We start from the raw sequence: 13,116 nt of genomic DNA on the forward strand, positions 1-13,116 counted from the left end.
CCCATCACCTTTCTTGATCCCTTTCCTGTAAGCTGAGGAGAAATCTTAAGCAACCAGGCATAGGTGAGTCCTAGAGCAAAAATACCCCAGCCCCCTCCCAACCCTAAAGGAACCAGGTGTTACACAGCACCGTGCCTTCATCCTTGTGCCAATGGCCTCATTTTCTTGGGACTGGATACTCTACAGAGGCAAGGGGCTCTGTCCTCATTAAAACGACTTCCTCTGTTAAATGGGTGTATTTCTAGGATCAGTCAGGTCTATGGATATTCAGACTGAAGGTGAAGTTGGGGTATTCTGCAGTGAATGGCGAAGAGGGAACGAGTTTGGAGAGACTGGGGCTGGAGAAATGATGCCCAGAGAAGCAGGGGAGTGAGCAGGGGCTGGGAGTAGGCTCTGGACTCGGATGTGGACACGATAAGTTGATAATTCTGCCAGGACACCTAGGGGAACACATCTCAGTGGCTGACATGGATTGAATGTTTGTGTCCCCCCCAAATCCCTATGCTGAAACCTAATCTTTTGTGTGGTGGTATTTGGAGATGGGGCCTCTGGGAAGCGATTAGATTTAAATGGGGTTATGAGGGTGGAGCCCCCATAATGGAATGAGCACACTTACAAGAAGTGGAAAGGACTGGAGCTCTCACTCTCTGCCGTGTGTGGACACAGCAAGAAGGTGGCCATCTGCGAGCTGGGAGGAGTTCTCACCAGACAAAATCTGTCCGCACTTTGATCTTAGACTTCTCAGCATCCAGAACGGCGAGAATGAATGCTGTTTAAGCCACCCAGTCTATGGCATTCTGGTATGGCAGCTGGAACTGACTCAGACAGGGGCCAATTGAACAAAAGAGCCTGGAGTGTGAAAGGTTCTGAGGCTGAAGACCAAGCAGGGAGCCTGTGAAGGGGCTGAGGACACCCAGAGAAGGGGCCCACCGAGGAAGGCAGAGCTAGAGAGGGCCCTGCTGCTGAGCAAATGAGGCGGCCGAGGACCTTCAGAGGAGCCACGCAGAATCAGAATGGGGGTTTGGTTTTTCTACAACGTTGTTTCAGTTGGACCTAAAACAAAAATATTAACATAAGCTCAGCTTCCAAAATCACCATGTTCCTCTGGTGAAAACTTGGAAAAGAGGTGGAAAAATTACTTAGGGGACACTGTAGAAAGATCCTTCCTCTAACTCAGAGTCTAAGAAGGGGTTCATCCTTTTCGAAGCCCTTGAAAACCATCAGCTCATTGATAGGCACCTTTTGCAGCTCCTGGAATAGAGGTTGCATACAAGGCCCTTTCACACGATGCCTGAACTACGGGGACATCTTCCACGTACCGTCTTGTCCCTCTGATCTGCATCTCAATCCTATGGTCTTTCCAGGAAATCCCTCCCTGAGCTGGGAGTGCAGTGATAAATAAAACAATGTCTGAGACTGGACCTCGCCAGACAACCCAGAATGTATTGTCACCATGCCATGGGTGAACACGGATGTTGACCTCCACACACACACAGAAGAAAGTGATTGATGTAAAAGCAATGATGGCAGTCTTAGGAATTTTCTCCTGCTGCTGAGTGGCACCAGAGAAGGAATGATGCTGAGATGACCCTTCACATTTATTTACTGTGGTTTCATTTTTCTCAACACTGAAAAGAATGCCACTTCTTATGGGCAGTCTTCTCATGTGGTACCCTAAGTCAAGGTGACAACGAAACTGAAACAAGTGAGTGTGTTTGCTTTCCGATTATCCACGTGGGTCGTTTTGTCTTGACGAAACTTCCAATGACGAATGGTTATACATAGACCTTTAACTCCTGCTGACCACAAATCTCTAAAGATGGCACAATTTTTCTTTTTTTCCTTCCTACGATCTCTCTTTCCTTCATTTGAATTTGCTAAGAGCTGATCTGAGGCATAGGTGAGCATGTAGCACTCATTTAAAAACAGAAGTGGAAGAAAGAATAAGAAAATTATTTTGTATCTGATGATGATTTTAGGCTGGTTAATTTTAAAACTGCAGATGAGAAGCAGGCTCCAAGGACTGGAGTTTGCTTGCCCTTTGTTGGGAAACATTTACATTTGTAGCGAAACCTCCATCTGTAAAGATGCCTCCCTCTCTGTGCCAGGAAGAAGGGGGATGGCCTTATCTCTAGAAACTCTTAATGGGGAAGGAAAGAACTTAAGTTGGTTACTGTCTGGCAACCTCATGTAACTGATTTAGGGTGGTGGCTTCTGGCCTTTACTTAATCCGATTTGATTCTTATCTAAAAGTTGTGGGACCACCCAATGGCCAGACCCCATCTGCACTGATACCATTTTAACTGTTTTACATGTTCTTTCCTTTGTCTTGTAAAGAGATGGCTCACATACCTATGCCTTAAATTTAGCCTTACTCTCCACCCATGTTTGCAGCAGTGGCGGGGGCAGCAGCAGCGGCTCCTCCTGCCCGTGGGTCCTGTCCCCACACAGCAGCCTGACTGCCCATGGGTCCTGTCCCCATGCTATTCCACACTATTCTCTAAATAAAAGAGCACTACTGCCAGATCTTGAGAGTCCAAGAAATCGTTCTTTCGACTCCTCCGCTCACTGACCCCGCATCAGTATCCATTTTTGAGATTAAGGAAAGAGAGTTAAAAATAACTTGGTTTCTTGCAAATGTTAAAACGCCTCTCCCTTCTCCCCACCCCGACATACACACGTGAAGGTTTGTGTGTGTCCGTGTGTGTGTGTGTGTGTGTGTGTGTGTGTGTATGTGAGAGAGAGAGAGAGAGAGAGAGAGAGAGATCTCAGGTGTCTCTTCCTTTTTATATAAGGACACCAGTCCTATTGGATCAGGGCCTCACTCTGTGACCTTACTTAACCTTAATGACCTCCTCACAGAGCCCATCTCCAAATACAGTCAGATTCAGGGCTAGGGCTTCAACATACGAGTTTGAGGGGGACACAGTTCAGTCCACAGCATGCAATGTGTTGGAGGAGGGGGTTTTGGGTTATCCAAGGGTCTGGGAGTAACCTTGAAGGATGCAGAAGGGTGACAAAGTACGGCACATTCCTGAACTATTGCTCATTCAAAAATGAGAGAAGAGAGTTAAAGCTGAACAAATATTTGGTCCATTTCTCCTCAGGCGCAGGACCCCAGTGTAATGATGGGATATGTAGGTGTGTCCCAGATAGAGAAGACAAATAGACCTGTGGGACCCCATCTGCACTTGTAGGAGGCGTCCTTCAGGACAGCTTTGTGACCTTCAAATCCCCATGGGAAGGCAAAAGGAGACGTGGGAGCTAACGGTACACCATGGTGCAGGGTCATGCAGTGAACTGAACCATGCTTCGGGGAAATCATGGAGACAAACGTGGCATGCACATTTATCTTGAAGGTTTTGAGCCTGGTTTTCCTGGGGATCTTGGCATGCCTTTCTGGGCATGCCAAGGTGACTACCGGATGACTACTAGATGTGCAGGCCAAACACGCAGAAACATGCTTCCCTGCCCTTCCCGAGCCCCACGCTGTCCACCTGGCCAGCTCCCTGGGGACCCGGGCTCCCACCAGGGCTCAGCATTCAGTTGCCTCTTAGCCACAGGGCACACGGGGGTTGTTGAGTCTCTGTTCAGACTTCAGATTTAAGCTCTCATAATTTGCAGTCTCATCACAGAGCCTCTGTGGTTTTCAGCCCCCAGCTGGGGAGGCAGCTGCCTGGGCCAGCCATCAAAACCCCCAAGGTCAGAAGAAGAAAGCCTCATCACCAGCTGCCGTGGGCTGGATGCCAACACAGGTGGGAGCCCTGGGAGGCTCTTCTTGGGCTCTCGACCAAAGAAGGGAGCCAGGTCGCTGTGAGGGCGAGTCTGGCAGGCCTGTGGGCCTGGGTACAGACCCTTGGCAGGAGGATCCTCAGAGAAGCCTCTGAGCTCCTCTTTCACCCGGTGGGCAGGTAGCTCTGGACACCTTGGCCTGCAATCTACCCACCTGGGCTCCTGGAGAATTGCAGGTGGGTTCTGCTCTGCCCCCGCCTGGAGTCCATGAGTGTATGAGTGTAGGTGTAAGGATTTTACAGGCGTCGCCAAAACCCAAAAAAGCCCAGAGCCTTCTTTATCTGGCTTCCTATGCAGAGCAGAGCTTCCTCTCTGCCCAGCTGGATTACGTGAGTTGAGATCCTGTTTTCAGGATTAATTCGTGACTTCCAGTAATGGATTAGTGTAACAATAACTGAAATGGAAAGGTCAGCATCTTAGAATTTTTGAGGAATCAAAAAGATCTAATTACTTTGCTTTATAGATAATCCAACAGCCAGAGAGGTGACATGACTTGCCCAAGGTCACACGAGTAGTTAGCATAATGACCGTTACATGTCAGGAAGGAGCCTGAGTTTGGAATGCAGAGCCCAGGTTGCCCATGCCCACAGGGCCCAATGTGAAAGCTTCTGAATTGACGACCCCATTGCAAGGGCTGCCACGTCCAAGTTGAGCTTCACTGCAAACTCCTCGTGTCTTCAGGGAAATGCCCTTTTAAAGAGCAGGAATCTTCTACAGGGGACGCAGCAGGGGGTGAATTCTGTGGCCCTGAGCTTGTGACGAGGTGTGACAGTCAGTGCCAGGATTCAGCAGAGGAACTTAGAGCTTGTTAGAATGTTCTTTAAGTTCTATGAATAAAAAAGAGGTGTGGAATCACCCCATCCACACCGGAACTGTCACCCCCGCCCCTTCCAGGCAGCCTCGAACAGCGGCTGTGTGAAATGTGAAAACACGGGCTCCTTCCTCTCTGGCTCCTTTAATCTCAACCTCTGGCCACAACATTCTCCTGCAGAGGATTTTATAAGACAGTGCCGAAGGGGGTGCTTTTTCTTTTGTCTACATGACAGCTGCTTTGCGTCTGAGAAGTGAGGGCAAAATCAGAGGCTCTCAGAGAGCCCGGAGTGGGATGGCGCAGAGGGGCCCAGCACTCCCTCCCTCACTCGTGGGTGAGAGCTGTTCCCTAAAGGAGGAGCCTACAGTTTTTCAGATTTCACATATAAGGGAGAGCCTACAGCATTTGTCTTTCTCTGACTTATCTCACTTAGCATAATGGCCGCAAGGTCCATCCATGTTGTTGCAAATGCGGGATTCCCTTCTTTCTCACGGCTGAATAATATTCCATATATATACACCACACCTTCTTTATCCATTCATCTGCTGATGGACACTTAGGTTGCTTCCATGTCTTGGCTATTGTGAGTAACGCTGCAATGAACACGTGAGTGCAGACATCTCTGATATCCTGTTTTCATTTCCTTTACATATACATCCAGAAGTGCGATTGCTGGATCATACGGTAACTCTATTTTGAGAGTAGAATGGTGGGTACAAGGGCCTGGGGGTGGGGCAAGCAGAGAGATGATGTTTAAGGGTACAAATCCATACCTAATAGATAAATAAGTCCCGGAGCTCCCGTGCACAGCATAGTGATTATAGTGAATGTAATGACACACCACTCTCTACTTGAGGGAAGGGACAAGAAGGTCTGCATCTGAGGATCTAGTGAAAGAGTCTGGTATTTGTGAAGGTTGTGAGCAGGAAGCCCAGGGGAAGCACAGGATGCCAGAGCGTGGGGGGCCATGGACCTGGCCTGCGACAGTGAGGACGGGGGCCCAGCAGGAAACTGGCAGACCTCCGTCCCTTGGGAAGAACAGACCTGATGAGGTCTGATGAGGTGCAGAAGAGTGACTATGCCAGGACTGTGGTCTGGGTTCCCAAACCGCAAAGACGAGCCGTTTGTTTGGGGGTGAGGGAGTGGGAAGTGGTTAAGGCCAGCTGGCATCCTAGAAGGCACAGACACAGTTCCAGGGGGCTGGGAAAACTTCCTTCACCTTCTAAAGTCTCCCTGCAGACTTTCTTTGCTGGGGCTGCCTAGCGGGAGCCAGAAGATTTTCAGCTTGGGGAGGTTAGAAGCGTCGGGTGGTGACAGACAGACAGAGAGACAGGGTGACCGCTGTGTGCTTGACCTATCTGGCTGGTGCTGGCTCCTCCTCCACTGTGGCTGTGTCTTGTCTGGATACCTTTGCTCAGCCTGGAATCCCTGGGGGTTGCGTTTAGTCCAAGGCAATGTGCGGCTCCTGGTGCATGGTGACATCACCCCCGGGTGATGACTCAGCAGCTGGTGAGTGAGAGGAGGACACAGCTTTCTGTGGCTCCGTCACGGCCTCTGCAGCTGTGAAACAAAGAAAAATGCCACCAAAGCCTCTGCTGTAAGGTGAGGCCTGGTCTCTCACACCGGACGGTACAGCTGAACGTCAACATCAAGCAGGCCAGTGTGCCCCGATTTGTGAGGATGTCTGCGTAGTCCCTGTCAGCCCAGCTGTCTTCTCACTGCTCGGCCTCCGAGAGCACAGCCGCAGCAGGGGCCACACAAGGAGTGCTCAGGATTACAGTCAACAAACACCCCCGAAGGCCCAGAAGCCAGCCACAGTTTCCCCATTAGCTGTAGTTTCAGAGCATCAGCCGCATCCTCACTCAGTCCAGAGTGGAGAGTTGTGAGAAGGGAGGGGCGTGAATGCTGGGCACCCGGGGCCCACCTAGAACAAGACACTTCATGCAAGGGGGTGCTGTGGTGGGGGGATCTTTCCCTCTATGCAGATTCTGAACTCATCCCTGTAGGAGTGGTAAGCTTTGCACCTAGAACTTTCTTCCAGCCCAAAGTACTGAGACTACATTGGGAACAAACACTTTCAGGAGAAGCTAAGTCAGGCTGGGAAAAATCTCCAGTCTCGTCACTCCTGATGGAAAGAGATTCTCCATGGTCCAGATATTTCCGGAGCCCTGGGGGGCAGGTAGAGCGGGTCTCAGACACGGGGGTGGACAACTGCAGGCACTGCACGTGTCACGTGCCTTTGAGGAGCTCCCAGAACGCCAGGGCAGCAAGCTGCGGTGCAGCAGAGTTCACCCAGCCCGTGAGCAGTACTGAGAGGAGAGGAGCCCTGGAGTCTGGCATGGGATAGACGAGGGGGCTTCACGGGGAACAGGCTGCAGGTGATGGGAAAGTGGCACGCTCCTCCACCAGGGGGATGGCTGCAAGGGCCACGTGGGGTTTTACTCGTGGAGCGCTCATCTCTGTGCTTGGCACACGGCAATGCTAAATCAACATCAAGGCAGATGCAGCCCCTGCCACTTTGATGCAAAAATGTTGGCAACAGGGACCAGATGAGGCTTTGGGCAAGGACTGACCCAGACCAAGCAAGACTTCCCACTAACCTCTTGTGGGACGTAAGACAGGACAGAGGGAGCAGACCCAGAGCAGGAGATGCCCGGTGTGGAAAGGCTGTCCAAGTGCAGGGCTGGCAATATCGTGGCCCCAGGCAGCCCCCCGTGGCCCCCTGTGGCCCCAGTGTCTCCTCAAGCACAGGGCCGTGAGCAGATCATGGGATCCATCCTGCCATTCTTCCCCTTGCTCATGCTTTTCTCCCCATTTTAAGGGCCCAGGTTGAAGGCTGCCCCCTGTGGTCTACCACTTCCTTCCCTAACAGGAGCGGATCCCCTGACTCCATGCCCGGCTCTGTCCTTGCAATAAACTGCTTTGTGGCCATAGGTTATTTCCTGATGGAACACGAAGTCCTGGAAGGCAGGATCTCACCTGGCCACTTTTGCATCCTTCACAGAACCAGGCCCACAGGTGTCCAATGAAGGGTTATTGGAAAAGATAGTGAAGGATTATTGGAAATCTGTTTGAAGGACAGAGGTCTGGGGAGCTGCCCCAGTGCCTTGGTGAACCAACGGGACCATGGCATCGTGGAATAAGCCACCTGATGCTGCGGAATCCCAGCCCAGTGACTCCTGCCTGTGACTCCAGGAAAGGACACATATATTTTCTATATCAACTTCCTCTCCATAAAGTGGGAGCAGGGTTATCTCCCACGCACGTGGGCCTGTGTGCTCACTGAGGTGGTGTCGGCTTGCTGTGCGACATGGGGAGCTGGTGCTACCTGCAAGCCAGGGAGGGGGAGTGGGGCCAACCATGCCAGGAGCTGCACTTCTGGCAGCTGATATTCCTCGGGGCAGGTGTCCACCGTAGTCCCAGGAGCCGTGGCAGCTTTTCTTGGGGCCCCATTTAGGGCTGGTTTAGTGCAGGTCAAGGGGCAGACGTGTGATGGTTAGTTTTATGTGTGAATTTGGCTTAGCTCTGATGTCCAGTTGTGTGGTCAAACACCAGACCTGATGTCGCTGTGAAGGTATATTTTAGATGTGATTAACAGTTAACATTTAAATCAGTAGACTTTGAGTAAAGGAGATTATCCTCCATAATGTTGGGGGGGCCTCAACCAATTAGCTGAAGGTCATAAAAGCAAACACTGAGGTTTTCCTGAGAATTAGGAATCTGGCCTCAAGACTGCCTATCTGAGTCTCCAGCCCACTGCCCTGCGGAATTCAGCCTCAAGATGCCACATCCACTCCCATCTGAAAGTCCAGGCTGCTGCCTGCCCTACAGATTACGGACTCGCCAACCCCCACAGTCACGTGAGCCAATTCCCTCATAAATCCCCCCTTCTCTCTCTACAGACAGCCTTTCGGTTCTGTTTCCCTAGAGAACCCTGACTAATGAAACGAGGATCACAGGGCCAGGGGGTGCCTTTTAATTAATCGCGGCACCACCCAGAGAGGCCACACCTGCATGGCTCAGGTTGCAGTGGAAGCTGAAGAAAACTGGGTCATCTGGCTGGGTGGCCCCAGTGGTCCTGTCCACCTCCATGCTGGCCGCCACCATCCTCGGTCACCAGCTGTCCTCTCTGGGACCTCATTTGGGGGCACTTTCTCCTCAGACCCCTTCAGCACTTTCTGCTAGATTCAAGAGCCCCGTTTCTCTCTCTCTCTGAGGCCAGTTCCCCAGTCTCTACACCAGCCCTGGGACCTCAGAAGCGAATCCGTGAGGAACCACGAGCAGTTCAGAAGCACGCCGTACAATATAAAATTTATTATAAAACTTCAGCAAATATAAATATCCAGGTGCCCATTCTGACTGGAGCTACATCGCAGGAAAGGAGAGTTGAAAGCAGCACCAACTAGGAGGATGTTGGAGCCCAATGGGCGGCGTTTCACTGGGACGTTGTTGGCCTTCTTACTGAATGGCTCTTACAAAAACAACCAAAACTTACGGAAAAAAATTTTAAAAAACCCACAACACACACAAGGGCCCTAAGGTGATCATGTCTGCTGACGTCTGTCTCAGCGGGACCAGCTGCTACCCTTCATCAGGAAGGCAGGGTTGGTGTAACCAGTGATCTCTAATTCTGGTATAACCTGAAATTCTGTTGTTTAAAAAAGAACAGCGTTAAGGACGGGTTTAAAGCGGAACAGTCACTGTGCATAACTGAGACGGATAAAACATACACTCCGAGAATGCTCTCCTCCAGCACGTGCATCTGAAAGGGACAGAGCACATTGGCAGGGATGTCACAGTTCCCGTTCCCAGGGGCAAAGTCTCGAATCAGGACAGAGTCCAGCTCCTCCCGGCAGGTCAGGCGCCCCGCGGAGACGAGGCCCGGCTCCTGGCGTGGTACCAGCTCCCTGGGAAGAGAAACTCGGGCCACGGGGGCAGGAGGCGGCGGCCCTGGGGACCCAGCCCTGGGGCTGTCTTGGCCACCTGCTCCTCTGGGTCAGATGGAGGCCGTTATTCCTGACCTGGGGACGGGGCCTCCAAGGTGGGATGCTGAGTGGCCATATTTGGTACTTGTTCCTTATTTCACAGCCTTTCCTCAGCTTTACAAAGCACCACACATTTAGCGTTGAACAAGGTCTGCTCCGCCAGTCTTTCTGACTCCATGTGGCCGAAATACAAATGCTCTGAGCACGGCTCCTGGTCTGCAGAGCGGGCCCTGCTCCAGCCTCCATGCTTCACCCTGACATGAGGGCGTGTGTGTGTGCACACGGGGATGTGTTCCGACTCACGCTTCGCACGCACACACACTCACTCACACACACACACACAGAGTCGTGTCAAAGAGCCTGACAAAGTTTTTCTTCCTCCGGCTCCGATCTTCCGTGGACGCCTTCCAATGGAGCCTGCACAGCTCAGTCGTGCTGAAAACAGTATTTCCTCTGCCCTGGACGCGGCCCGGACCGGCTCACAGGTTGGAGGAGGAGCACGTCCGGCAGCAGCGCGCGCCGTAGAAGGGGTGGCTGCACATGCCGTGCTGTGGCACCAGGGCGCACCAGGGGAAGTGGTCTCTGCAGAGGGTGTCTGGGAACAGCAAGGTCCGGTTAGTCTGCGAACCCAGCGCCTGTCTGATGCCCCAGCTAAGAACTCTGTTCAGCACAAGGGGGTGACTTTGTCATCGCCTTGAAGCTGCTGGGGCCAGGGGGCTCTTCAGGTAACAGGGGTCCGTGCGGAACGTGCTGTTTTCACGAGACCCTTGTTGGAACATCCCTGCGGAACTGGAATTTTCTTCTTTTTGCGCTAATCCCACCCACTTAACCACTCATCCCTCCAGGACAACGGGCCCTCTGTTGACTGAACTCTCACGGTCTGAGACTCTGATGGAGCCCGCCACTGCCCTCCTCCAGCTCCACTTCCTCTCCAAGAAGCCTCCACAGACAGGCTGCTGGTGTCTGCAAACAACGCCTGGGGCGTGTGCGAGTCTGAGCACAGGGATGGCGTTTAGAGAGCGCCCAATGGATAAGGTGGGCTTCTGTTTAACTGAGCAAAAAAGACTGCTTTATTTAAAATTGCCTGTTTTGAATATAGTGAATAACACTGAAGTTTAAAAGCACTCATGCTTTCCTGGAGCTGGACGTATTTCACCAGCTCTGATGTCATTTCTGGGGAGGTGTGAGAAACAAGGGGTCTGCTCCGTGGGCCATTTCATGGGAAAATGAGGGGGAGATGAAATGAGAGAAAATACGTAGCAGACACAAGGCCAGAAATCTAGGGCCCTCTAACCAGAGGGCACCCCACCTCCTTGGGGCTTCTAAGGAACAGACCCAGAAACTTGACCGCCCCACCAGAAATGCCAAGGTCAGTGGAGGGCTCCAGGCACTCACCTTTCTTCTCTGCAATGGGGCAGAAGTGAGTGTTGCAGGCCAGGGAGGCTGAGGGCTTCTGGTGCACGAAGCAGCCCAGGGCCGGCCGGCCCCCTGCCAGGCACTGCACGGACCTCGTCTGCACGCCGCCCCCGCAGCTGGCCGTGCACTGTGGGAAACACAAACACAGCAGTCACCCAGGCGCCGCGTCCTCCGCCCTCTCCCAAGATTCCCCTTCACCCAGACTCCTCAAGGCCGTCTCTCTCTGTGACTGTGGGTGGCTGATTAGATTCCGGATCAATCCCAGGTATGGACTGAGGGGAGAAGTGCCTGGAAGTCTAGAATGTTCTTGAGTCACTAATGGTCTGAGGGACACAAGGAAATTGGCGCATATCTGGGAATCCTGGGGTTGTCCCCTGGGGTGCCAGGCTGTGGGTCTGGTGTGAAGAAAACAGTGCCCTTCCTGGAATGCCATCACCATGCCATCCTTTCTGGTGTTCCTGACTGGGAAAGCCTGACAAGCCAACTGCCACAGAGACAGCATAAAACTAAGCCCCTCTAGACTCTACGTTCACAGACGCTGGGTGCCTGGAGATGGGGACACTAGCTGCCTGGGCTGTGCACCTGCACCCTCCTGGGGGTGTTATTTGCTGACATGGAGGCCCCCAGTGCTCTGAGGCACAAGAGCAGAGCACAGCTGGGGAAGGAAGGAATGGCGGCAGGGGGTCAGATCATCTTTCACTAGCTGGCCGGGTGCACACACCGCAGAATATAGGAGTGGGTCCGTCTGAGATCCACTGTGGACAAGAAATCTGGAGACGGGCGATCAGAGAGACAGAGGCACCCAAACCCACAGCAGTTAATCTGCCCAAAAAGAAAGCTTCTCGAAGTCTAGACTGAATTATGTAAATTGTGCTCAAATATGGCTATGGTTCAAAAATGTCAAGAATGTAGGCAATTAAGAAGCACCTGCGAGAAGATGGGGTCAGATAGCATTTTGGATGTCTTGGTGCGTGGTGGGTAAGCACCAGGTGGTAAACGGTTGCATTAAAAGGCGAGGCTAAAGCTGTGCAGCACTGGGGACATACATGCCTCAGGCGGCTTGCCCAAATGTACAGGGCAGGGTGCCAGGACCCCCTTTGAGCAAGTTAAGGCAGCAGCCTCGGGGCTGGTTTTCCACAGCTGAAATGAGCCTGCCAGTGAGCAGCCAGCTGCTCCCCTGCTTCTTTCTCAGGACCTGCTGCAATCAGAGCCTTTAGAAGTGGCTTTTTTAACCCCCTGGGCTAGGGACTTGGTGATGGAGCAAGTAAAACATCTTTGTTCCTCGAGAGGAGAGAAGCTGAAAACAAAGAGTCCCGAAAAATCACGAGCTGAAGGGGTTGTCCTTTCTTCTTTTTCCCTCTTTAGGTAAAGGATGGTTGGGCCTGAGATGAAAATGCAGGGCTTCAGCTGATAAGCATGTGGGTCTGGAACATTTCTGTATGGCTTACCCCCTTCTGTTCAAAACCAACTTCAGTAAAAGTCGCCAATAATTCAGTTTCAACATACAATTATAGCAACTAGGAAAAAACACTGTTGTGGGCAGATTCATGTCTGATTCCTGAATCACCAGGCCCATCCACGACAAAGCCAGACGCTCCCACCATCTATTGCATCTTTCGGAACATTCCAGCAGACCCACATTCTGGCCTCTGTGCTTTGACTCAGACTCTCCCTCAGCTCACACTGTGGGCTGAGAACTTGAGGAGAGAGGGCTGCACCGGCACAGCAGTTATAGGTTCTCACCGGTCCCATCCCCCGCCGTCCCATCCACAGGTGGTGACAGTGACTCCTCCCCAGGAGCTGAATTTCTTTCATCAGCAGCAGCTGGGGCAGAATTCCATTCTTGCTAATGATATTGCGCCTCAGTTAGAAATCAAGAGCTCCAGCCACCATCTGTCATCACTTAAACAGTGCCAAAATAATTAAGAGGTGGTTGGATTCTTTTCGTCATTGATTCATTTGTTCACAAATAGGAATCACTCACCTCCCATGTACCAGGCCCTGATCTAGGCACTAGACACTGAGCAGTGAACACAGGGACTTGCCCCTTCCTCAGGGTACTTAAGAACATCCCGACTCAAACCGCCATCCTTGGACCTGCAGCCCGGGCAT

The 13,116-nt window shown here is 52.0% G+C and overlaps 1 protein-coding gene across 3 annotated transcripts in view; it reads right to left on the reverse strand.

The window, feature by feature from the left end:
- Positions 1 to 8,897: 8,897 nt before the first annotated feature.
- ADAMTS16 (ADAM metallopeptidase with thrombospondin type 1 motif 16) overlaps positions 8,898 to 13,116 on the reverse strand; it is a 156,080-nt gene continuing 151,861 nt past the window's right edge. For all 3 annotated transcript variants that reach the window (XM_044779502.2, XM_014828468.3, XM_044779500.2), the window contains exons 22-23: positions 10,984 to 11,131; positions 8,898 to 10,183 (exon numbers count right to left, since the gene is read on the reverse strand). In XM_044779502.2, coding sequence (XP_044635437.1) covers positions 10,068 to 10,183; positions 10,984 to 11,131 — 264 coding nt within the window. In that variant the 3' untranslated portion in view covers positions 8,898 to 10,067. The remainder of the gene's footprint in view (positions 10,184 to 10,983; positions 11,132 to 13,116) is intronic.

The sequence above is a fragment of the Equus asinus genome, chromosome 10 (assembly GCF_041296235.1).
Source record: "Equus asinus isolate D_3611 breed Donkey chromosome 10, EquAss-T2T_v2, whole genome shotgun sequence".
Taxonomy (NCBI): Eukaryota; Metazoa; Chordata; class Mammalia; order Perissodactyla; family Equidae; genus Equus; species Equus asinus.